The sequence below is a fragment of the Musca vetustissima genome, unplaced genomic scaffold (genome assembly GCF_032173495.1).
Source record: "Musca vetustissima isolate MV318-11 ecotype Yass unplaced genomic scaffold, APGP_CSIRO_Mvet_v1 utg8392, whole genome shotgun sequence".
In the NCBI taxonomy this organism is placed as follows: Eukaryota; Metazoa; Arthropoda; class Insecta; order Diptera; family Muscidae; genus Musca; species Musca vetustissima.
In genome coordinates, this window is record NW_026886187.1 from 685,715 (window position 1) to 712,708 (window position 26,994).

The 26,994-nt window shown below is 36.9% G+C and overlaps 2 protein-coding genes across 2 annotated transcripts; both read left to right on the top strand.

Moving 5' to 3' along the window:
* The first annotated feature begins 403 nt into the window (after positions 1–403).
* On the top strand, positions 404–16,770 carry LOC133333680 (uncharacterized). The gene is made up of 3 exons (XM_061541969.1): positions 404–592; positions 13,621–13,815; positions 16,450–16,770. The coding sequence occupies exons 1-3, from the start codon at positions 404–406 to the stop codon at positions 16,768–16,770; spliced, it is 705 nt and encodes a 234-aa protein (XP_061397953.1).
* A 7,095-nt stretch (positions 16,771–23,865) lies between these two features.
* LOC133333681 (uncharacterized protein C18orf19 homolog A) lies at positions 23,866–26,558 on the top strand. Its single transcript, XM_061541970.1, has 3 exons — positions 23,866–24,380; positions 26,159–26,304; positions 26,374–26,558. The coding sequence occupies exons 1-3, from the start codon at positions 23,866–23,868 to the stop codon at positions 26,529–26,531; spliced, it is 819 nt and encodes a 272-aa protein (XP_061397954.1). The 3' UTR covers positions 26,532–26,558.
* The last annotated feature ends 436 nt before the right edge of the window (positions 26,559–26,994 follow it).

The window sequence follows — 26,994 nt, forward strand, 5'->3', positions numbered from 1 at the left end:
TTTTCATTCATTTCGATTTAGTATGCAAACGAACATTTTAGCTGAAGTCTTCCTTCAGCTCTTTATGGCGCCCGACGGGAATTTCTCGAAACGGATCGCAGTGAGTGAAATTATTCGTTAGTTTTGATTAGTCTCTTTTGGGCGAACGTTGAACGGGAAGTTATGCAAAAAAGCGACGAAGAAATTTGTGGTTTAAAAAAATAAAATAGTGAATGAAAACCCGAAAGGCAAATAAGAGAATTTAAAAAAAATTAAAAAAATAATAAGTTAAAGATATTTATTAAAACCTGTTATGGAAATTGTGTAACAAAGAAAATAGTTAATTAAAATAATTAAAAAAATAAATAAAAAATATAAAAAAAATATTTATAGATAATTATTATAAATTAGAGAATAATATATAATGCCCAGTGAAACATCGAAAGCCTCTCCACCAAAAGTCATCCAACATGGCAGTGATTCGCCCACCCATTCAAAAACTCCTTCAATATCCTCATCAACGGCAACATCGACCACCAAACGAATGGATTCATTGGTCGATGATGAAATTATTCAACAGAATTTAAAGGAATTAATGGAAAAGAAAAATCGAGTAAGTTTCACGAAGTGTAATTAAATGGGGGAGAAAATGTGGAAAAATGCAAATTGAATTTGAAAATAGAGAAAAAAAATTATTTACTTACTTAGCTGGCTTGTTTCAAAACGGTTGTTCCATAAGCCGAGCTTAAAAAAACATTTCCAATCGCGTCGGTCTTGGCGCATCTCCTCCAATTTGAGAAACCACGTACCAAGATGTTGTTTTCTACTTGGTCTTTCCATCTGATTCGTGGCCTTCCCCTTCTGCGTGAACCAGCAGTAGGCTCGCTTTTATATGCCTTTTGAGCTGGGGCATCTTCATCCATTTTTACAAGATGGCCTAACCAATGTAGTCGCTGCAGCTCAATACGACTGACTATGTCGATGTTCGTGTATAAATAGTAAAGCTCGTGGTTCATTCGACGCCGATATTCACCGTCGATGCAGATCGGCCCGTAGAGAGAATTTTTCTCTCAAACACCCCAAGAGCTGCCTTATCTGCTTGCGCAAGTACCCATGCTTCAGTTCCATATAACAACACGGGTAGTATCAGCGTCTTCTAAATTGTGGTCTGGTGGGAGGTAGCCTTGTTTGTAAACTGCTTACTTAGACCACAGTACTTAGACCATACCAGACAATCATTCTCCGACTTTCAAAACTGATGTCATTAGTTTAATTTGTGGCGGTACCGAGGTATATAAAATCGTTCACTACATCGAAGCTGTAGTTTTCAAATTCCACAGTTGGTCCGAGTCTACTGGACGTCTAGAGTGTTGATACCATCAGCTTTGTCTTTTCGCCATTTATTGTCAGTCACAACTTGGCAGCCTTCTTCTCACTGATGTAGAAGAACTTCGCTTTATACGGATTATAGCAATTCGCTCATCTACTGGAGTGAATCTGGAGACGAGGTCTTTTATTCTCCTATTAACCATAAATTCACAGCTATGTTTACGTCTCGTTTCATGGCAGCTATAATACAGGGTGTAATCATCTGATTTACTTACGCCAGTCCCTATCCATCGCATTTCCTGTAAGGCGAAAAAAAACTGCGCCTGTTCTGTACAACGTGTGCACATTCCAAGTGCAGATTGGTCCTTTATACGTTGGAGGTTTAGTTTTTTTCCTTGCTTTTTCATAGTAAGAGGGGTTTACGGAGTGTGGGCAACTAACCCGGCCCCTCAACCAATTTTTTATAGTTCTTATGGGTGTACTTGGATGATGGATGATGAGTGTCAGTGGCCACAATTGAGATGAAGTAGGGACCAAGATATGCCTGGGCTTCGCCATATTAAAGACAATCAGAGCCGTTGCTTTGTATCTGTTATCCCCTACATCACCCAATAGATCTTGTACACTGCCTTCTAAGTCGACCCCGATTTCTAAATGGAAGTACTACATCCTTGCTGTTTAGACTAATATTAAAATAATGTAAAATTTCCAGTCAGCTGTTATTTGTTTACATACGACATTTCACTGGTTTCATTTTGACAGATAAAAAATATGTCGGCTGGTGAATTTGATTTTTTGAAGAATTGTCGTGTTTCTCGGTTTAACTCTCAGAGCTATAATGACATTTTCTCTGAACATACCATTAGCGTTCCATAACTAGTTCAAATGAAATACGGGAACACAGCATATGTGTATATTGTGAAATTTACAAACTGTGTAATAATATTTACGTCATATTAACATTGTCTGATGTTCTCGCCATGAAAATCAGCATGCAGCCTCTCATATTTACTCATTGTTTATATTTTTCAATATTTTGTACAAATCAAATGGCATTCAATTATTTTAGGTCAAGATTAACCATAGATGAATGACACAAGTAAATGATTGATTGAAGATTTGCTAACGAATTTACACAACAAACAAAAAATATTATTTTTTAAATACGCCTTTACATTAAATCGTATTTCGTTAAGCCAGCGGTTTTAAATTGTCAATTCCGTTGTATATATGTCTAATAAGTCCTCATAAAGTAGCTTAACGCGGTAAAAAGTTCTGATGTAAATGCCGTTATAGATGGTATTCGAAATAATTGTTAAAAGCGGGTTGATAACATTAAATGTTAGGTCAGACCATGGCACAATAAATAGGTAATCTATTTAGCGCAGCTGATGTCTCGATTAACTGTCAAAGTGCGTAATTTCTACTTGAAGTCGATGTGCAATGTTGCCAACCATGTGAAATATTATAAGGAAAAATTTGACAGATAGTCAAAACAAAAACAAAGGTTTTTGTTTTGATACATCACCTTATTATTGCATCATGGGTCAGATATTGAGCCGTCGCTTCAGTTTGCAGACCTTTGGTCCATTGTGCTTATCCTATGTAAATGAAAATAGAGGGGAGAAGTGAAATAATGAGATAAGGTGCATAGAAATTAGTATATTTTTAAAGGGTGGAGATACATACAAAGAAGTTTAGACAGGCCACTTGAAAGTGCATTGTATTACAATTCAATTTATGAAAGAATATCAGTGTCAAATTTTTGTTTGGGCGCCATTCTCTTTTGTTCTTTACCTTTTAAACTCCTGGATCTCTTGGATAATGTTTTTGCAACGCTATGAAACCCCCTTTGAACACCAAATTACAAAAAGAAAATGGATAGGCCACACATACAGAAAACATAGCCGTACTTGATTGGATTCCCCGAAGCGCTAGAAGATCTAATCCTCCTAGAAATACCGGAAGCAAAACTATTAATCTAGAAATAGGAAAAAATAACAAAACATTATTCATTTCATTATGTTCCCAAGTGGATTGAATAAAGAAAAATATATGAATTTTGGTGGGATCTATTCCGGAGAAAAGATTTAGCGTATAAATCTCATATCTGCCAAAATGTTGGTGCCACACTTGCTATGAATTATTTGGTATTTGTAAAGTAATGGTTCTATCGTTGCTAATTATTCATTCTCAAATAGACGGCAATATACCCAGGGCCCCCCTTTGCTTCGAAAAATATTCTTTAAAAATACACGCCTTGTGGAGGCGACTTGAAAAAATATTTTTTAATATTATTGAACATTTCCAGAATACCACTAGGGATTATCCAGTAGATGGGAGTCTGGAAAAATATCATTCTGTGACCCAAGAAGGAGAACTTCTTTGTTGTGTTCAGGATTAGTTTTGATCTTTCACGATTTTGGTTATAGAGTTTCTTTGTAGCTTAACGCAATGCTGCATGGTCTTTTGAACATTATATGCATTATATTATTAACCAACTTCAGATCGCAGTCATTTCTAAGCCACTTGTCCGACAGTGACAGATCATTATATTGTTTACAAGCGTACAAAAACATTTTGGTGAGAATTTTCTAGAAAAAAAGTTATTCGTGATTGAAGCGCAAGAACTTACACCGCGACAGAAAGAAAATAGAATCAAAAGAGTTGCTTCGCTTGGCTGAAAGTGGTAAATTCCCGAAAAAATGATCGTGTTTATTTGCCAAAGAGGTCAGCTGAAAATGTGCACCTTCGGTTGGCGACCAGAACTTAAGCGCCGGCCATAACTCGTATAAAGCTTTGTGCATATGTTTGTAACAGGCAAAAGGAAACGAGATAGACACGTGGTTCTTTTTGAGAATATGTGTAGAATCACTTTCTGAGTCGATTTACGCATGTCTGTCCATGTATTTTTGTGAGCAAAGTACAGGTCGCATTTATGATCCGATTTGAATGAAATTTGGCATAGGTCACTTATTTGGCCCAAGGACGAACCCTATTGAAATTGTGAAAAATCGGTACAGATTTAGATATAGCTCCCATATATATTTTCGTCCGATTTAATGTAAATGGTCCACCAAAGTCCCTATATATCTTTCGATTTGCACTAAATTTGGTACAGCGTAATGAATTGGGTCTAGAATGATTTGTGTTAAGTTTCATGAAAATCGGTGCAGATTTAGTTATAGCTCCCACATACATTTTCGTCCGATTCAAGGTAAATGGTCCACCAAAGTCCCTATATATCTTTCGATTTGCACGAAATTTGGCACAGCGTAATGAATTAGGCCTAGAATGATGTGTGTTAAGTTTCCTGAAAATCGGTTCAGATTTAGATATAGCTCACAGCGTAATGAGTTAAGTCTAGAATGATGTGTGTTAAGTTTCCAGAAAATCGGTGCAGATTTAGTTATAGCTCCCACATATATTTTCGTCCGATTTAAGGTAAATGTTGTAGCAAAGTCCCTTAATATCTTTCGGTTTGCATGAAATTTGGCACATCGTAATAAATTGCAGAATGACATGTTTATGTATCCAATTTCTTTTCACTGGTCCTTTAAAAATGTGACGTCTGTCATCTGTTGAATATACCCAAAGTGATGAAGGGTATCATATAGTCGGCTCCGTCCGACTTTACTAATTTTCTTACTGGTTTCTCTTTACGTCAGTTGTTTCTAATGGTGAATTCTCAATTACGCTCGCACACACTTGCTCTCAATTTAGTTTTGCCCAACACTGGACTATTGTGTCTGGAGTATTTTGGAAAGCAAGGTTGGCACTAAAAAAATACCAATGTGTCGATCACCTCAAGCAAGCGTTTCGCCGGGAACGGGCCAAAATACCGCAGATCAACATTTGGGTAGCGTGTGACGGTTTGAAGGTCAAAGCTGACCAATTCGAACAAATCTAAACTTATTCTAAAATTTGGTGATATTTCCGACATTTTTTGCGTTCATTCAATAAAATTTAAAAACAAATGTAAAAATTATGGCGTTTGACTTTGCTGCAGTTTGTGTATCTCACCCTATAGCTTTCCTCTAAGTGTAGGTGGCTGGATCCGATGCCTTATAGCCTCTCAGAAGATTATTTATTATTTATTTATTATTTATCGTTCACTGCTCTCACAACATGCTCCGGAAATTGTAGGGTCATATTAATATACGGATGAAGATTCTGATTTAGGATTTAACTTCGTTTTTTGGATTTTTAGAAAAATATCATTCTGTGATCCAAATGGAGAACTTTTCTCTAACGTGTTCCACTTCCTATTAATCTCAACCTGTAGCTTTCCTCTAAGTGTAGGTGGCTGGACCCGATGCCTTATAGCCTCTCAGAAGAATATTTATTACTTCCTTCACTACTCTCACAATATGCTCCGGAAATTTTAGGGTCATATTAATCTACGGATAAAGAGTCTGATTTTTAGATTCCTTCGTTATTTGGACTCAACGCTCACCGCATATGTGTCTCTGATCTTCTAAGAAAAAATTATAAAATTTTATTAAATGGTGATCGACATGCAATAGCACATTTACATTGTACATTGGATGACGTTAAACCCGTGGGTATAAAATTTCAATTTCATTACATATATGTTAAATAAATCCTCATAAAGTAGGTTAACCCAGTAAAAAGGTCTAGTGTACATGCCGTTTAAGGAAAAATCTTCCATTGTGTTTAACCTACATATTTGCCCCATAAACACACACCATATTGACCCAATAAAAAAAATTGCAAAATCGACCTCCAAATTTATTATGCGATAGCGCCATTTTCCAAAAATAAGAATATTGCAAAAATATGTTTTATTTTTAGAATATTTTTTATTACTTTTTTTGAGCGCAAAAATCATTATTATTATTTTTGATTGAAAATATGTTCCAGTAAATTTTAGTGATGGACTGCATGGTCGGTTGGCTGTCTATTCTTGTTTCATTTTTTTGAAAGGAAATCAGGTTAAAAATAAATGGTAACGCAAGTCTGATGGCATGAAATGTCTTAGTCATTTCAAAAAAGCAAAATATTAAAGAATGGTAGAAGGAACAAAAATATATAGCAAATCTATAAATCTTTTAAATATAAATCTAACAATTTGCCACTGTAAACACTCACACTTACTCGTGTTCATACATATATATGTATGTACTTAGATAAATATAATTAATGTAAACAGAATTGTTTTTAAAACAGCTGAGGAAAAAAATAACAAAAAATAGAGGAAAGCAACAATGTGTGTTTTTGCCGATCCAGAGGGGGGTTCCTTAATCGATTTGGTTTCCTTTGAAGTACTAAGGTGATATTAGCGATCATGTATATAATCTAGATAACTAAGTAAACTTTATAAATTAATTTTTCTCCAAAAATCATGATTCACATATGAGCTAATTTCATGGAATAATTAGTATTTTCATGTAGCATGATGACTTGCGTTTTTTCGTGCAGATTTAAGACTGACGTTTTAGAAATTTTGGTATTTATATATATATGGGCAATATTGCCAATTTTTTAACATAGCTGAAGCGGAGGTTCACCCCTTTGTAACTCGGGAACTACTTAAGTATATGAAAAAAAGTAAATAGTTTTGGGTTAATTGATCTGTCGTTGCAAACTGTTCATGATATTGACCTCCAAACTTTGTTTTGGTGGAAGCTGTGTCTACTTTAATGTAAAAAAATGTGTAAAAACACGTTGAGGCGAACCAGTTTTTTTATGTTCTCTATCGATTTGTGACTAAGCCACTCATTGCACGGTCTTCGTGTCAAAATAAAACTAGAAGCCAACAAAATGGGGAATACGCCCCTTATGTATCATTTTTCAAAATTTTCACTGCATCTACCTTTAAATGATGCTGACATTTTGAAGCTCGATTTTGAGTATTTTTTTAATTTTACTTCTAGCTTTAATACGCAAACAGGAATTTATAAAAATCGATTATAAGATTATTGTAGTCGCGAATCTGCGTAATTTGATATGTATTTTGTGTGTGTAGTATGCACAGCTTCAGGGTAATACTCATCCGAAGGTGCGAATTTTGTGCAATCAAATTTCTAAAAAACCTATTTTTCGGGCCAAATTTTTAGATCTGTCAACTGAATGACATGGGTACCCGCGATCAATAAGGTTTTTTACGTTTCGGATGATATAAAATCTTCTTCGTGAAAATCCATCTAATAGAACGGCGGGAACTGGCCTTCCAAAAACACGAAATTTGGCAAAACATGTTTTTGAAAATATCGCGGATTTAATTGCGTTTTCTGTGGATCATTTCCGCTTCAATAAATGACCTCATACGGATTTTGTTCTTTTTCGAAAAGAGACCTTTAAAAACTTCAGCCGAAAGAGAGATGTACCCAATTTATCTCAAAAATAGTGTGAGCTGGCACATCCATGGTTCTTAATGGACCACATTGAAATCAGTATAGATCGATGTATTTTTTTAGGATGCACACCGAAATCGGATGCGCGTTAATGGCATATGGAGTTTTCGGAAATTATTCGCGTTTTACGATTTTTTGGGTACTTCAATGTAACGTGTGGCACATCTTAGCCGTCAAATGAAATTTCGCAAAATATATATGGATTGGAAGATAAACTTCAGTACTTCCTGGAAACCGCATGCGCATCAAATGATTTTGAGAATTACGCGATTTACACGCAATTTAAAATGTATATTTCATAATATTATTTTATTTTAAGATTTATTCCGATTTATAGAACCCCAAGATTTATCGGAAGTTGCTACAATCCACAAGGTTTATACTTATACACCAAATGTGATTATTTTTAAGTATGTAAATTTTTGGGCGAAATTCGGGTAAAACAGCAGAATAACCCAAACATTTTTTTCTGAAATTTCTTGTATAAAATCATGGTATAATAATAGAAGGTAACAGCAAGTGTTGTTGTACAAAAAACGATACAACAACCACATGGAACTTTGTTTTTGTAAGTTCTACTAGTGTCAACTCATTTGACAGAAAAATGTAAATAAACAAACAAATTATCATCAAATTATTTTTATTTTGAAAATGAAATATTTTCGAATCCTCAAAACAAAAATTGAAAAACATGAATGAAAATCTATCAAATTTATATTTCTATCTATTCCACATCTTTCCTATAATTGAGCCATTGCCATATATATGTGTAACACATATGAAAATGCTGGGAATAGCGAGTTATTCCTTGAAGAAAGATTTGCTTCCTCAAACTTTCCCAGCAGGCAGATTGAGTAAATTGAATACAGGAGCACATTTAATAAAGAACAATTTTAAATTGTATGCGTTCCCAATTTTCCTGTTGGGTGATTTTTAAAAACATAATTTGTCAAATTCATATTGACACTAGTATAACGTTGGAATCAAATCAGCTGGGATTTGCTGTTACCTTTTATAATTGTACCATGGTATAAAATTAAAAAATAAATATGATGACATTATTTTTTCGAACCAAAAACAAATATTTTTTCCTCAATATCTTGTTTTGTTGTCGCTGTGATTTAGAAACCGCTACACGGACTTGTATGATTTTGATATCATTTGATTCATCGTGGTCTTTAGATTATGTAGATATTTTTAAATTAATTTTTAGGTGTGTGTATGTCATTAATATAATGAAAATATTGATGTAATCTGCTATATTTTTTTTATTTTTCTCATATTTCACGAATATGTGCAACTTTACCGTGATTATTATAATATATTCATATTCTTATTTTACGGAGGAAGATATATATCAACGTTTTTGGTCAATATAATAAACGGCGTAATTTTAAGATTTTTTTCTTATGCCCAAAATTAAAACCTCGATAACTTTTGCGCGCATCAACCAAAAATTTGATCGCGAACGATTTCGGAGTCAGAACATTTTTCTCTATATGTGTACCAAAAATCATTGATGTGCCACAAAAACAAAAAAGCCGATTTTTTGAAAATGGAATATTAAAAAATTGGCAATATTGCCCATATATATATATATACAGTGGTGGTCACAGAATTAAAACATTTACTGTGGTAAACATTTTTTGATCAGCTCTCGATTCGTTTGAAGTATTTTTGAAAATTTTTTAATTCAGAACACTTCGATATACTGCACTTAAGAGATTTAGTGTGAAAATAGAAAATTATTGCATGCAATTTTTTTCATAAATAACGGTTCTATGAAAATACATCGACTTTGAAGTGGCCATATAATTAAAACATTGTGTGATTTTTTACTTTACTGCTTTTTTGAAAATATTTTTTAAAAAACTTTTTAATTTAGTCAAATTATGTAAAATAAGCAACGATAAAATCGTTTGAGAAATAAAAATTTAAAAATAAAATCTGCACCAGAAATTGCTAGAATTAGTAGACAACAATAAATAATTCTCAAAATAAATAAATATTTGAAATAAAAACAAAAAAATAAAAAATTAACCTAAAGGAACGATTCAATTTCGATAGCCTTTATTGAAGAAGGCCGGAATATTTTTGCAGTATGTGAGGAAATATCGATTGATATTGACATTTATCATATCAAATCGATCGCAGATCGGCACATAGATCTTTCGGAGAATTTTTCTCTCAAACATTCCAAGAGCTGCCTCATCTGCTGGTACAAGTACCCATGCTTCTGATCCATACAACAGCACGCTTAGTATCAGCATCTTGTAGAGTGTGAGTTTGGTCTGGCGAGAGGTAGCCTTGTTTCTGATTTACCTTCTCCGAAGTTCAAAACTGATGTCATTAGTTTTATTTATCGCTGTACCGAGGTACATAAAATCATTCACTATCTCGAAGCTGTAGTTCCCAAGTTCCACAGTTGGTCCGAGTCTTCTGGACGTCTTGCGCGTTGATACCATCAGCTTGATCTGCTCGCCATTTATTTCCAGTGCCACTTTGGCCGACTCCTTCTCAATTCTTTCAAAGGTGGCTCTTAACGTTTTCAATGTACGACCCATTATGTCGATGTCGTCGTCATAGGCAAGTAACACATGCTATTTGGTGTACAAAGTGCAATTTCTGTTCCTCTTCCAGCAGTATGTTAAGAAGATCACACGACAAACTGGCTAGTATCAGCTTCTTTTAGAGTGTGAGTTTGGTCTGGCGAGAGGTGGCATTGTTTCTGATTTGCTTAGATCATTGTAGCATCTGCTGGCCATAACTATCCTTCTCCGAATTTAAAAACTGATGTCATTAGTTTTATTTATGGCGGTACCGAGGTATATAAAATCATTCACTACCTCAAAGCTGTAGTTCCCAAGTTCCGCTGTTGGTCCGAGTCTTCTGGACGTCTTGTGCGTTTATACCATCAGCTTGATCTGTTCGCCATTTATTTCCAGTCCCACTTTGGCCGACTCCTTCTCAATTCGTTCAAAGGTGGCTGTACCGTTCCAAATGTACGACCCATTATGTCGATGTCGTCGTCATAGGCAGGTAACACATGCTATTTGGTGTACAAAGTGCAATTTCTGTTCCTCTTCGTCTCGCGTACGACCTTTTCCAGCAGTATGTTAAAAATGTATTCTGACAAACTGTCTGAATCATCGTTCGGTAAAAGAGCTTCGAGAGGTCCTTTCCGACATTAACTGCTGACCATCTGCCACTTAAAGTTGTCCTACACAGCCATATTAATTTACCAGGAATGCCGAACGCTGACATGGCTTTAAACACCTCTGAACGGATAGGGCTGTCAAATGCTGCTTTATAGTCGACGAATAGATGAAATGTGTCGATGTGTTTTTCGTGGGTCTTTTCCAGAATTTGGTGCATAGTGAAGATCTGGTCAATGGTGGATTTGCCAGGCCTGAAGCCTCATTGGTATGGTTCAATAATGTCATTGACCATTGGCTTCTGCCGTTAACACAGTACGCTGGATATCACTTCATATGCGATAGAAAGGAGACTTTATCCGCTATAGTTGGCACATATCGTCTTATCTCCTTTTTTGTGCACGGTACTCAGGATGCTGAGGTTCCAATCATTGGGCATGCATTCCTCTAGCCAAATTGTACTAATCAGCTGGTGCATGCTCCTGACCACTGGTCTTGAATTGTTCGGCTGGTAACCCATCGGCTCCTGCTGCTTTATTGTTCTTGAGCCGATTAATTGCTTTTATGACCTCATCTTGGCTAGGTGGTATAAATCTATACCGTCATCTCTTATTGGTTCTGGGGGTATCTTCTTCATCGCACTATTTTATACCAGAAGCTTTTCAAAATGCTCCTTCCAGATCCTCAACACACTGTCTGTATCTGCCACCGGGCAACAAAGCCTTCGGGTTGGTGTTTTACTCGTTGGTAAATTGTTCAGACTTCATTCGGACTCCTGTACATCTCGATTTGCTCACGCTCGTGTTTTTTCTGGTTCTTTCTTCTTTTTGTTGAAATACATTTCTCCTCTCTATTTCTCCCGATAATACTCACTCGCATTACGTGTTGCAGTGTTACCCAATACGCTGCGTTTTTCATATCAGTAGCATTACGATACTCATTATCGCACCATGGGTATCATGATGGTGATTTTTGGTACCCAAGTGTGGCTTTTGCTGCAGTTTTTAGGGAGTGGGCAATTCTTTGCAATTGTGCTTCTATATTTTTATCGGGACAAGAAGTGCCTTAGCCAAGCAAGTGGGTAAATTGAGCGGAGTAGGTTTCTGCTATCTGTTGTGTTTGCAGCTTTTCGACGTCGAGTTTCCGTGTTGTGGTAGATCGCACCTTTGCTGCTACATTAAGGCGATTGCGAACCTTGGCTGCTACAAGGTAGTGATCCGAATCGATATTCGATCCTCGGATCGATCGAACGTCTAAAACACTGGACGAATACCTTCCGTCTATCACAAAATGGCCAATTTGATTTCTCGTTGCTTGATTAGGAGAAATCCTGGTGACCTTGTGTATATCGAGATGCTTGAATCTGGTGCTGCTAACTACCATGATTTTTGCTGCCGCGAAGTCAGTCAATCTCATACCGCTGTCGGATGTTTCTTAATGGAGGCTGAATTTTAGATGTTGGAACCAAAAATACTTTCCTTTCTCATTTTTTGCATTAAAATCTCCTAACAGAATTTAAATGTCATGGCCAGGGCAGCGGTCATATGCTATTTCTAGGCGTTCATCTTTGTCTTCCGTCGAAGCATGGGCACATAAAAGTCTGATGTAGCTTTTATACGAATTAAAGCAATTCGCTCATCTACTGGAGTGAGTATGAAGACGAAGTCTTTTATTCTCCTGCTGACCATAAATCCAAAGCCAAATTCATGTCTCGTTTCATGACAGCTATAAAATAGTGCGTAATCGATTGATTTACTTAGGCCAGCCCCTTTTCATCGCATTTCCTGTAGGGGCTATAATATCGGCAACGTGCGCATATTCCATGTGTGGTGTTTGGTTTTCTTTTTCGTTGCTTTTTCATAGTAGGACGGGGTTTTCCGAGTGTGGACAACTAACCCGACGCCTCAACCCATTTTTTATAGTTCTTATGGGTGAAATCGTGCCACATATCAGCTCACTATTTCAACGGGTGTTGAAAGTAGCTACCTCACGTGACACCGCGAAGAGGTTAAGGTCCGCAATTGAGATGAAAGTGGGATCAAGATAAGTCTAGGCTTTGTCATGTTAAATTAAATCGGAGCCGTTGCTTTGTATCTATCATCCCCTGCGTTAATGACTACAGTACAAAATTAACCTATAAATGAGGATAAAGGGGCTATAGGCATGACTCTTCAAGTGGCCTTGTATAAATGTAATGAAAATTTCCTATGTACGTTGGATTCATCCATTGTAGAATCTCCTCTTGCAAGCTTCGTGATGCAATAATAAGGCGATGTATCAAAACAAAAACCTTTGTTTTTGTCTCGATTATCTGTCGAATTTTTCCATATAATATTTCAAATGGTTGGCAACACTGCACAACGAATTAATGTAGAAATTAACCACTTTGACAGTTAATCAAGACATCAGCTGCGCTAAATGGACTACCTATTCATTGTGTCATGGTAGAAACTATGAACATTGACAGTTAATCGAATAGAGCAGCTACGGTAAATAAAATAACTATTTATTGTGTCATGGTCATATTCGTATTTTTGCCAATGCAGATCACATGATTGACCTTATTAATTATAACGCAAAGTTCTTCCACCTGTAACTGATCGTACACATTGGAATTTTTATTGATTTCTTAAAAAACAATAACATTCCAACATTTCCAATTATTTATAGTTTTAGCATTGAGCTATTTTTTATGACTACCATATGAGTTATGTGCAAAAAATGTAACCTTGAATTACTTTTTTATATTTTTGTTTTTCTTTTTCTTCGTGTTTTTCCAGGAAGAACGTAAGGCCAATGGCCGTATGGTGGCCGTAATTATAGCATCCCTTGTGATATTCTGTGCCGTTTATCAGGCATGGATAAAGAAATCGGCACATTTAGCTGGTGTACTGGTACCGGCTCTAATAATGTTCTCATTTGCCGGTTGGGTTGTGATTTTGGCGAAACGTGATAAAGCGAGAAGGGCACTATTTGTAAGTATTGTATAAAAGAAGAAGAAGTACAAATATTTGCACGAACTTTTTATACCCTCTATCATGAGATGGTCAGGCAAAATATCTAAACATTTATGGTACCGTTCTATGGAGGTGTTCATTTAGCGAACATGCATTTTCTTATAATAAATGTCTTTCTGTGGGCCACTTGTGTAAAGGAGGAAGAATTCAGTTAAACAGGGATGTATTTTAGTACACAGTCTACTTTCTACGATTTCCTCATGATGCAATAATAAGGTGATGTATCAAAACAACAACTTTTGTTTTTGTCTCGATCATCTGTCAAATTTTCCTTATAATGTTTAAAATGGTTGGCAACGTTGCACATCGAATTCAAGTAGAAATTACGCACTTTGACAGTTAACCGAGATATCAGCTGCGTTAAATGAACTACCTATTTATTGTACCATGTTTTAGACATTTCAATACAAAAAGTCGAAAGTCGATTTACTAATCCCTATTTGAGGTGGTTAATGAGATATAATCTAGAGTACGGACTGATAAGCATGTGTGGCGTCATATGTAGTTTCCTATGGAAAAAACAGCTTCTTATTCACCCAGAATCCTGAAAGGCAATTTACAACCACATCGGGGATAACTCGTGTAGGACCATAAAATTCTCAAGATTGATAAAGTGGAACCATTTTATGGAGGGGTTCTCGTAATAACCATTGTCTTACTTTTGGTCTCTTGTATAAAGGAGAGAGAATTTAGTTAAACAGGGACATATGTTTGTATACAGTCCCCTTAAGAAAGGGCCTTTATTTAGTAGAAGGTTATTTTTCCATTGACATATGGTTGGGAGTATATGGAATATAATCTATACTACAGACTGATAAGCATGTGTAGCGTACTAGCTTCCCACCTGTGTGGAGCAAGTATATGTTCGTTTCAACAAGGTAGCAACATTACCTAAATTGTTGCTTAGTATTATTTTGGTCCATGACGGGATTGAGACAAACCCCGGACCATGTTCGGTCTGTCATAATCACATCCATCATAGGTTGATATGCGGATGCGGAGAATCTGTACATTCCAGGAGTTGTTGCGGTCTAAGCCGGGTATGGGAGTATAGCGGAAGGCACTTTATTGTATGGTGCTGTGCTAATGCAAACTCCAGCGAGTCATCGTCATCATAATCGTGGTCTACATCAACATCGGATGCAACGTTATAAGGAAGGATCATACAAGAGGTGGAGTACAGACCTATTTCAGTTAATCTGGACTCTAGCGACCCATATTTATGGGGGTAGCGATCAAGTGTAATACCTTTGTACTTCCTGAGTTCAACCGCCAAAGCGAAAACTGAGCCTGTTCTGTACAACGTGCGCACATTCCAAGTGCGGGGTTTGGTTTTCTTTTTCGTTGCTTTTTCATCGTAAGACGGGGTTTTCCGAGTGTGGGCAACTAACCCGACGCCTCAACCCATTTTTTTATAGTTCTTATGGGTGAAATCGTGCCACATATCAGCTCAATATTTCAACGGGTGTTGACAGTCCACAATTGAAAAGCGAGGAGGGGGGGGGGGGGGCAATATAAGCCTGTGATTTGCCACGTTAAAGCCACCGCCGAAATAGAGGTGCTTAACGTATACATTCCGCCGTTAAATAGCTGTGCCGTTAGACATTTCATTGGTGCCAGACCACATCCCTATTATCATATCCATCAACAGACCTTCCGACTTCAAAACTTCTGATCAACATTGGCAAGGGATTAGCAAATGAGCATGATAAGCTTCGTCCTACTAAACCCCCGAAAGGATGATCCGACGTCTGTCTCTTTAAAGGTTGTTGATGTGACAGATTCGAAGAGGAGCGCGAGTTATTTTAACCGACACTTTGTAGAACTACAGGGCAAAGTATTGCGCCCTGGAGGAAAAGGAACCTTCACAATTTAATTTAGAGGATCTTGCAAGTGCCATCAAAAGCGCAAGAGTCAAGACGATTAGTCGGGATGGAACATCTATGGTGATGTTGAAGCTGTCTGAAGAGGCAGGAGTAAAGCACCTAATCAAAGTCCTCAATTTAAATTTAGCCACCCTAATAGTTCACGAAATGACACCACCTAGACAAGATGAAGTCAGAATAGCAATCAATCGGCTGAAGAAAAATAAAGCAGCAGGTGCCGATGGGTTACAAGCCGAACTATTCAAGGCGGCTGTCAGACATTGATCAGAAGCATGCACAATTGATTAGTAAAATTTGCCCATTGATTGGAACCTCAGAATCCTGTGTCCCGTGCACAAAAAAGGAGACAAGACGGTATGTGCCAACTATATGGGAAAAAAGTCTCCTTCCCATCGCATATAAAGTGCTATCCAGTGTGATGTGTGAACGACTGAAGCCAATGTTCAATGACATCCTCGACCATGAAACGGTTCTGGCAAATGTCACCATTGAAATACAAAAGGGTCCCACGGAAAACACTGCACACCAAAGAAGTGTTGATACCTATCCGTTCAGAGGTGTCTGCGTGGCATTCCTGCAAAATTAATTCGGCTATGCAGGATAACTTTAACAGGCACAAATATAGAAATATTGATGGTCTGCTGGATTCATCGGCAATCCCTTTGCCCGCACGTTATCCGGCACACAAAGATTTACGCACAAAAAGAAATGCCACTCTGTACACAAAACAAACAGCTATTTAGTCAAAGATTTTATTCTATCATATACTGCCGCCATAAATAAAACGGCATCAGTTTTGGCGGAGAAGTATAGTGATGGCCAACGAACTCTGGTCGAGGCTGTCATTAATGCCACACCGCCTGTACCCCAACCTGCTACACATATAGGTGATGCTGTTGTAATGGTACCAGCGGCAACGGCAGCTAGTCCCGCCACAATTTCCCTCGAAAGTAAACGTAAGCAGCAGTTGCAACGTGTGAAGGCACTTAAGGAACCGTCTATGGTGCGTATGGGTTCGGCGCCATAATAATCATACGACCCAGTGGACGCAGCGTATGTGGGGAGTGTTGCTTACTAAGACGATTCAAAGTCCACACAGCACACCCTAATTTATGTACATAGAAGTTGTTTTCTTTTTTTAAATATTTTATTTATATACTTGTTTAAATGTTTGTCTTAACTGAACCATTTTGTATTAAATGTATTTTTATAATGAATTTATTTAAATATAGAATTAAATTTAAGAACAATAAATCAGCAATGTTCGCATTTGATGAAAGAAAAATTGTTGTTGTTGTTTTTCAGAGGTACATAAATAAAATGGGAATTTTGTTTTGATAAAAATCCACATCTTAAGACTTGTTTACATGCAATTTTCTTCAAAATATATCCTCCAAATATTTTAAAATTTTGGTCTGCTGGATTCATCGGCAATAATTTTTAGCGCACGTTATCCGGCACACAAAGATTTTTTTTTAACAAAAGCTATTTCGTCAAACGGGCCCTTTTACTGCCGCCTCGGCATGGCGGCGAAAAAATATTTCGAGGCTGTCATTAATGCCAAATGTACCCCAACCTGCTACACATATATATTTTGTAAAAGCGGCAAGCCTTGAAAAAATTTCCCTTAAGTAAACGTAAGCAGCAGTTGCAACGTGTGAAGGCAAAAAAATATATTTTTTTAAATCATACACCTAGTGGAAAAAATGTTTTTTCCAAAGTCCACACAGCACACCCTAATTTATGTACATAGAAGTTGTTTTTTTTTTTTAATATTTTATTTATAAATTTGTTTAAATGTTTGTCTTAACCTACACCATTTTGTATTAAATGTATTTTTATAATGAATTTATTTAAATATAGAATTAAATTTAAGAACAATAAATCAGCAATGTTCGCATTTATTGAAAGGAAAATTGTTGTTGTTGTTTTTCAGAGGTACATACATAAAATGGCAATTTTGTTTTGATAAAAATCTTAAGACTTGTTTACATACAATTTTCTTCAAAATATATCCTCCAAATATTTTAAAATTTTGGTACCCGAAAAATAATTTTTAGCGCCTTTAATACACGAAGAAATATTTTTCAAAAAATTCACGCCTTAAAAAAATATTTTTTTAAAAAATCAAAAATATTTTTTAAAAAATATATTTTTTTTTAAATTCACGCCTTGAGAATTTTTTTTTTTAAAATCCACGCCTCGATTTTATTTTAATTTCACGCCTTGAAAAAATATTTTTTAAAAAAATTCACGCCTAGAAAAAATATTATTTAAAAATCCTTACTTATCTAGCTTGTGAGAGAACTTTCGTTCCATAAGCCGAGCTTAGAAAAGATTTCCAGGCGCGTCGGTCTTTTGCGCAGTTTTTCCAATTTGAAAGACCATTTTCGGCAATGTTGTCTTCGACTTGATCTTTCTATGGTATTCTTGGACTTCCCCTTCTGCGTATACCATCAGCTGGTTCGCTTTTATATGCCTTCTTGGCTGGGGCATATTCATCCATTCTCACAACATGACCTAGCCAACGTAGTCGCTGCAGCTCAATGCGTCTAACAATTCACCGTCAACGCAGATCGGCCCATAGATCTTTCGGAAATTTTTTCTCTCAAACACTCCAAGAGCTGCCTCATCCGCTTGCGTAAGTACCCATGCTGATTCAGATCCATATAACAGCACGGATAGTATCAGCGTCTTGTAGAGTGTGAGTTTGGTCTGGCGGGAGGCGACCTTGTTTTTTGAGTTGTTTGCTCAGACCAAAGTAGCACCGGTTGGCCATCACTATCCTTCTCCAAATTTCAAAACTGATGCCATTCGTTTTATTTATGGCGTTACGAAGGTATATAAAATCTTTAACTACCTCGAAGCTTTAGTTCTCAAGTTCGTCCGAGCCTACTGGACGTCTTGCGCTCTGATACCATCAGCTTGGTCTTCTCGCCGTTTACTGCCAGACCCACTTTGGCAGAGTCCTTCTAAATTTGTTCTAAGGTGGCTGTTACCGCTCTCAATGTTCGATACATTATGTCGATGTCACTTTTGCCTCTCGTATGACCTTTTCCAGCAGGATGTTAAAAAGGTCACACGACAAACTATCACCTTGTTTGGATCCTCGTTCGGTATTAAAGGGCTCCGAGAGGTCCTTTCCGACCTTAACTGCTGATCTTGTACCTGTTAAAGTTATCCTGTATAGCCGAATTAATTTTGCAGGAATGCCAAACGCAGACATGGCTTTGAACACCTCTGAACGGATAGGGCTATCGTATGCGGCTTTATAGTCGACGAATAGGTGGAATGTGTCGATGTGTTTTTCGAAGGTATTTTGGTGGATGCATTCCTCTAGCCAAATTGTACTAATCAGCTGGTGCATGCTCCTTACCAGCATCTGACCACCAGTATTGAATAGGCACCTGCTGCTTTATTATTCTTGAGCCGATTAACTGTTTTTATGACCTCATCTTGGCTAGGTGGTATATACTCTATATCATCATCTCTTATTGGTTCTGGGGTATCTTCTTCACCGCCACTATTTGATACCAGAAGCTTTTCAAAATGCTCCTTCCAGATCCTCAACACGCTGTCTGTATGTGTGACCATCTCATCTCTACAGGAGGATGTGCCTGCACCAAACCCTTCGGTTTGGTGTTTTACCCGTTGGTAGAATTTTCGGACTTCATTCAGACCCCTGTACATCTCTATTTGCTCACGTTTTTCTTGCGCTTTATTCTTTTTTTTGAAGATACGTTTCACCTCTCTCCTTTTCACCCGATAATTCTCTATCGCATTACGTGTTGCTACTGTCCGCAGGGTTTCCCAATACGCTGCGTTTTTCATATCAGTAGCATTACGACACTCCTGATCGTGCCACGGATTTCTTGATGGTGGTCTTTGGTACTTAAGTGTTGCTTTTGCTGCAGTTTGTAGTGAGTGGGTAATTCTCTGCCATTGTGCTTCTATATTATTATCGGGACAACGGGTGCTTTCGTCAAGCAATTGGGTAAGTTGAGCGGAATATGCTTTTGCTATCTGTTGTGTTTGCAGCTTTTCGACGTCAAATTTCCGTGTTGTGTTAGATCGCGCATTTGCTGCAACTTTAAGACGGGTGCGTACCTTGGCTGCCACAAGGTAATGGTCCGAATCGATATTAGCTCCTCGGATCGACCGGACGTCTAAAACACTGGATGAATACCTTCTCTCTATCACAACATGATCGATTTCTCGTTGTTCGACCGGGAGAAATCCACGTGGCCTTGTGGATATCGAGATCCTTGTATCTGGTGCTGCTAACTACCATGTTTTTGCTGCCGCGAAGTCAATCAACCTCATGCCGTTGTCGGATGTTTCTTCATGGAGACTGAATTTTCCGACGGTGGGTCCAAAGATATTTTCTCTTCCGATTTTTGCATTAAAATCACCTAGCACAATTTTAATGACATGGCCAGGGCAACGATCATATGCTGTTTTTAGGCGCTCGTAAAATATGTCTTGGGTCTGTTCATCTTTATCTTCGGTCGGAGCATGGGCGCAAATGAGACTAATGTAGAAGAACTTCGCTTTTATACGGATTATAGCAATTCGCTCATTTAAAAAATCCACGCCTTGAAAAAATACCTTTTAAAAAATCTACGCCTTGAAAAATATCTTTTATAAAATCCGCTCCTTGAATTTTTTTTTTAAATTCACGACTTGAAAAAAATATTTTTTACAAAAATCACGCCTTGAAAAAATTATTTTTAAAAAATCCAATACTCGAAAAATATTTTTTTAAAAATCCACGCGTTTTTTGTACTCGAAAAAAATATTTTCAAAAAATCCACACTTGGGATAGTCCTTGAAAAAATATTTTTTTTATATATTTTGTTATTTTTAAAAATATTGGCTGTGAGCCACTGTCACTGCCTAGCATTAAGGAATTCGTATATATGCATATTATGAAAATAATCATTATTTGTATTTCTTTTCGTGAATGCAATTACATTTCTGATATTAAACACATGTTTTGATTTTCACAACAAAAAAAATACAAAAACAATAACAGCCATCCCGATGTGTGTACATTACATTATTGTAAATTAAAAAAAATTACTATTTTTTTTGTATTGGCTTACATTTCTCAGAATTGTGTTGAAAATCTTAGATTTCAATACAAGTGCTTTGAGTATTTATTATATAGAAATGTCGGCATAAGTCTTCCTCTAGTATTTCATTTGCAATAAATAATAAAATGTTGTGCTAATTTTGAAAATTCTGTTTAATATTGTTCGCTAATAAGTCTGCCAACATTCAAAATAAAATTGAATTGGAATTTCCCAACCCAATTATTTGGGTGCAGTGAAATTCTAATTGTTCTAGGTTCGACAAAAAAATTCAATTCAAAACAAATCTAACAAATTTTGTATGGAGAAAGTTAACCTTAAGTCCAACGGACGGACATTTGCCATTAACTCACCTTGTTTTTTGCAATTCGAAGATAAACAACGACAACAATTTCGAATCAAATTTGTTGTTATGTTTCCGAACATAAATTTGCCAATTTAAACACCCTAAAAATAAAACAAAACAAATAGATTGGCGATTTTATTTTCCAAATATCATCGTATTTTGAATTTCACACTCCATTCATCCGCCGCCAAGTCCATTTGCCGCTGGATGTTTATTTTCGAAAAAAAAAACAATTTCCCTAGAGTATCATTTATTTACTTAAACATTTCGGTTGGTCGTTTCATTGCCTTTGTTGATGTCTTAATGCTGATGATGGTATTTTTTGAGTATTTTTGTTTATAAAACAAAAACAACAATTGAGAACAAAAAAAAAAAAAAAACAACAACAGCAATCCATCAGACATTTTCAGGTGTTCAATATTGCTGTTTGTTGTTATTTTATTATTATGGAATCAATCAATAAATCGTTTTTATGGTTAGATGACCAATTGGAAATTTGGAATAACAGGTCGAAGGTTAAAAAAATATTGGGCTATAACAAGGCGTGGATTTTTTAAAAAAATTTTTTCAAGGACTTTAACAAGACGTGTGGGGTGACGTAGGGGTTGATGGATACCAAGCAACGGCTCTGACAGGCTTATCTTGGTCCCTCTTTCATCTCAATTGTGGACAACGACCTCCCCGCGGTGTCACCTGGGTCACACGGTGTCACACATATCAGCTTAGAGTGTATACCACCTAGCAAAGATGAGGTCAGAATAGCAATCAATCGGCTGAAGAATAATAAAGCAGCAGTTGCCGATGGTTTACAAGCCGAACTATTCAAGATTGGTGGTCAGATGCTGGTAAGGGGCATGCACCATTGCACCGATGATTGGAACCTCAGCATCCTGTGTCCCGTGAACAAAAAGAAGACAAGACGATATGTGGCAACTATAGAGGAATAGGTCTCCTTCCCTTCGCATATAAAGTGCCATCCAGCGTGATGTGTGAACGATTGAAGCCAATGGTCAACGACATTGCGCCAAATGGAAAAAAATCCACGGACACATTCCACCAAATGCGGCATTCGGTAGAGTTCAGAGGTGTTCAAAAATTCCCAAAATTAATTCGGCTACGCAGCAAAACTTTAACTGGCACAAGATCAGCAGTTAACGTCGGAGATGACTGGTCAATGGTCAATGACATTATTGGACCATACCAATGTGGCTTCAAATCTGGCAAATCCACCATTGACCAGATTTTCACTCTGCGCCAAATCCTGGAAAAAAATCCACGAAAAACACATCGACACATTCCACCAAATCGTCGACTATACAGTCGCATTCGATAGCCCTATCCGTTCAGAGGTGTTCAAATCCATGTCTGCGTTTGGCATTCCTGCAAAATTAATTCGGCTACGCAGCAAAACTTTAACTGGCACAAGATCAGCAGTTAACGTCGGAAAGGACCTCTCAGAGCCCTTTAATACCGAAAGGGGATTCAGACAAGGTGACAGTTTGTCGTGTGACCTTTTTAACATCCTGCTGGAAAAGGTTATACGAGAGGAAAAAGTGAATAGAAATGGCACTCTGTACACCAAACATCGACATAATGGGTCCAACATTGAGAGCGGAAACAGTCACCTTTGAACAAATTGAGAAGGAGTCTGCCAAAATGGGTCTGGCAGTAAACGGCGAGAAGACCAAGCTGATGATATCAACGCGCAAAATTTCCAGTAGTCTCGGACCAACTGTGGAAATTGAGAACTACAACTTCGAGGTAGTCAAAGATTTTATATACCTTGGTACCGCCATAAATAAAACGAATGACATCAGTTTTGAAATTCGGAGAAGGATTGTGATGGCCAACATATGCTACAGATGGTCTGAGTAAGCAACTCATAACCAAGGCCACCACACGCCAGACCAAACTCACACTCTACAAGACGCTGATAATATCCGTGCTATTATATGGATCTGAAGCATGGGTACTTACACAAGCAAATGAGGTAGCTCTTGAAGTGTTTGAAAGAAAAATTCTCCGATATATCTAAGGGGCGATCTGAGTTGATGGTGAATATCGCTGTCGAATGAACCAAGAGCTGGACATCGCCATTGTTAGATTCATTGAGCTGCAACGACTACGTTGGCTAGGTCATGATGTGAGAATGGATGAATATGCCGCAGACCAAAAGGCATATAAAAGCAAACCAGCTGTTGGGGCACGCAGAAGGGGAAGGCCACGAATAAGATGGAAATATAAAGTGGAATACAATATTGCCGAATATGATCTTTCAAACTGGAAAAACTACGCAAAAGACCGACGCGCCTGGTAATATTTTTTAAGCTCGGCTTATGAAACGAATGTTTTGTCACAAGCCAGCTAAGTAGGTAAGTTTGTACAGTACTAAATATCTCAAACACCTTCTCGCGTTTTTCGTTATTTATCGTCATATTAGCGTTTTATTAGCATCGCCATGAGCACCACTGATCAGCTGTCACTATTCACACTATATTCGATAGTCGATTTATAAAGCTCCTCAAATGTGCTACGATTGGTTGATAGTCGATCTAGATATCCCTAACACCCAGAGCACGTACACCTAGTAAGAAAAATAATGCAATAGAAGAGCAAGAAAAGAAAGAAAATTCAAATCAGAACCGTGAACTGCTGCATTACCATCACCATCATCACAGAAAAGATGAATACTTTACGGTTATTGACCAATGCCTTGAAGGCAACAAATGGCAGCATCAATTGTCTACAGAAACCATTGCGGGATGAACAAATTTGCCATCTAAAACGTGCATTTCATCATCGATCAGCAGCAGCAGCTGTGTTTATACGTAACGACGCAACAAAAACAACAACATCGGGCACATTAACCGGCAGCAACCAATATCGCGGGGAACAAAATCAACTACAATGTGGTGGGCTTTTGTGGAAGAACAACATCACTGCAACCAGTCCATTTTGCTCGACAACAAGGCGGCTATTCACCACAAAACAGACACCAGATCATACCAATAAATCCGACACCAAATCAGCTGTAGCCTCATCGGCCGAACTGAATGATGTCCTCTTTGGTGAGGCATCCAATTTGGGTTTATTTGCCAAATTCAAATTGATGTATAAGAAATATTGGTATGTCCTGATCCCGGTGCATGTTGTAACATCAGCCGGCTGGCTGGGTGGTTTCTATTATCTGTCACAAAGGTAAGTAGCTGTTAATTGGTGGAGACACTTTGTTTTATTTGACTTTACACAACAATGGGCACTATTTGGGTCAAGTTGCGTGTGTTACCCAACAATAGAAAGTAGTTTTTTGTCTCTTCTTATTACAATTTCTAATATTTATTTAAGAAAAATGTTCATAGATGGGTCGGTTGACTTAATGCGCATTAGTACCGGCATCAGTGGTTATTGTTTTTTTTTCGGTTACCCTTATCGGGAATGTCAATGACCGTACGTACGATATTGTATCAGAACGTTAAAATTCTCGAAAATACCTCGGTTGCATTGTTTTCATCTATAAATATATTTTTATTTTTTTCTAGCAATAAATAGCGAAATATGCTAGAAAGTGAAAATGTAAACAAAGAAGAATATAACACAAAGAGGGAGAATAATAAGAAAAGTGTATTTTTGTGATTGGTTGACAGCGACTATGTGGAGTACCCTATAGTACTATAATGTATAACATCAGATAAACCTAGGGTCATTTTGAGGTTAGAGCACTAAAGTTAATTAAATGTTTCAACAATCTTCAGGAACAATAGCTTGGACTATTTAAGGTTTTTTTTTTTTTTTTTTTGGACCAACAAGAATCAATAAAGTGATAAATCCTGATATTTTCAATTATATTTTTAATACCAGCGATATGCGTTGATTTTCAGGTGTATTTCAAAAACAATGTTGAGGTAGCGGTAGAGTATTTTTTATGTTTAATTGAGACCATTTTTTCGATGATGAACCTGGCTGACAACATATATAGCAACATGCCGGTCTGTGGATTGACTCAAAACCAACCTTCGACCATGGCCTGTCAATCCAGCAAGTACATTTTCGTGTATTTTTTTCAACATGGGAGCTACATTACCCGGATTGTTTGCTCCGGATTTTTCTGGTCTGTGCCGAGATTGAGATAAACCCAGGAGCATCGTTCTGCCCTGTGCAGACCTAATTTTTCCAAGAACTCTGAGACCATTAGGCGTGGATTTTTAAAACTAATTTTTCCAAGAACTCTGAGACCATTAGGCGTGGATTTTTAAAACTAATTTTTCCAAGAACTCTGAGACCATTAGGCGTGGATTTTTAAAACTAATTTTTCCAAGAACTCTGAGACCATTAGGCGAAGTTTTTTAAAACTAATTTTTGGATTTTTAAAACTAATTTTTCCAAGAACTCTGAGACCATTAGGCGTGGATTTTTAAAACTAATTTTTCCAAGAACTCTGAGACCATTAGGCGTGGATTTTTAAAACTAATTTTTCCAAGAACTCTGAGACCATTAGGCGTGGATTTTTAAAACTAATTTTTCCAAGAACTCTGAGAACATTAGGCGTGGATTTTTAAAACTAATTTTTCCAAGAACTCTGAGACCATTAGGCGTGGATTTTTAAAACTAATTTTTCCAAGAACTCTGAGACCATTAGGCGTGGATTTTTAAAACTAATTTTTCCAAGAACTCTGAGACCATTAGGCGTGGATTTTTAAAACTAATTTTTCCAAGAACTCTGAGACCATTAGGCGTGGATTTTTAAAACTAATTTTTCCAAGAACTCTGAGACCATTAGGCGTGGATTTTTAAAACTAATTTTTCCAAGAACTCTGAGACCATTAGGCGTGGATTTTTAAAACTAATTTTTCCAAGAACTCTGAGACCATTAGGCGTGGATTTTTAAAACTAATTTTTCCAAGAACTCTGAGACCATTAGGCGTGGATTTTTTTTATTACTAATACCAATCATTTATTTTTTAAACCCCCATTTTTAGTGGCGTTGATGTTCCCGCTGTTCTTCAATATTTACACCTGAGTGAAACTATTATCGAGAAAGTTCAAGGCTCAAGTTTGGGTCACTGGGCTGTGGCATATCTATGCTATAAAGTAGCAACACCATTACGTTATGCTGTTACACTTGGTAAGATGCAACAAAATCGAAAATTACTTTCCATTCCTAATACCCAGGACTTTTACTTTTTGTTTGCAGGTGGTACCACTGTCTCCATTAAATATCTGGTACAGGCTGGTTATATTAAACCCATGCCAACTAAAGCTGAAATTATTAAAATGTACGAAGATAAAAAAGCTCAACGGGCTGCCGATAAGGCTTCAGCTCAACAGGAAGAGCCGCATGAACAAAAATGATTTTTAACGCCACACTGCAAATTGAAAGACAATAACAAATAATTTTGCTTACAAGTTTGTGGTGTCTAAACAGAAAAGAAAAAAAAAACAAAAAGAGACTAACTAGAATGAAGAACGATATAAAAGGTGTAAAGCGATGATGATGACTACGAGCATTACGACGACAAACCGAATAAGTTATGTTTTTGTACCCACCTACTATTTAAAAATATATATATTATTTTCATCTTTTGTATTACCAAAAGGAATGTTACTATAATTCCTTACTCTATTCCTATGGCCTGCCTTACATGTGTGTGTGTGAAAGGATTTTTTTATTTCATTTGCATCCTTTCACAAAAACAATAATTTATTTGTTTTGTTAACATCCTACGCAATTCATTGAATTTTATTTAATGTTCACATTTTCTTATATGAACCTTATTTAAAAAGGTACACACTCCAACATAGAATTTATTGTTGT

Bases quoted from the DNA above. Each gene is read 5' to 3' on its own strand.
- LOC133333680 (XM_061541969.1), top strand. From the start codon at position 404: ATGCCCAGTGAAACATCGAAAGCCTCTCCACCAAAAGTCATCCAACAT. The intron at 593-13,620 runs GTAAGTTTCACG...GTGTTTTTCCAG, and splicing joins TAATGGAAAAGAAAAATCGA to GAAGAACGTAAGGCCAATGG. The intron at 13,816-16,449 runs GTAAGTATTGTA...ACGCACAAAAAG, and splicing joins AAGCGAGAAGGGCACTATTT to AAATGCCACTCTGTACACAA.
- LOC133333681 (XM_061541970.1), top strand. From the start codon at position 23,866: ATGAATACTTTACGGTTATTGACCAATGCCTTGAAGGCAACAAATGGC. The intron at 24,381-26,158 runs GTAAGTAGCTGT...CCCCATTTTTAG, and splicing joins TTCTATTATCTGTCACAAAG to TGGCGTTGATGTTCCCGCTG. The intron at 26,305-26,373 runs GTAAGATGCAAC...TTTTGTTTGCAG, and splicing joins ACGTTATGCTGTTACACTTG to GTGGTACCACTGTCTCCATT.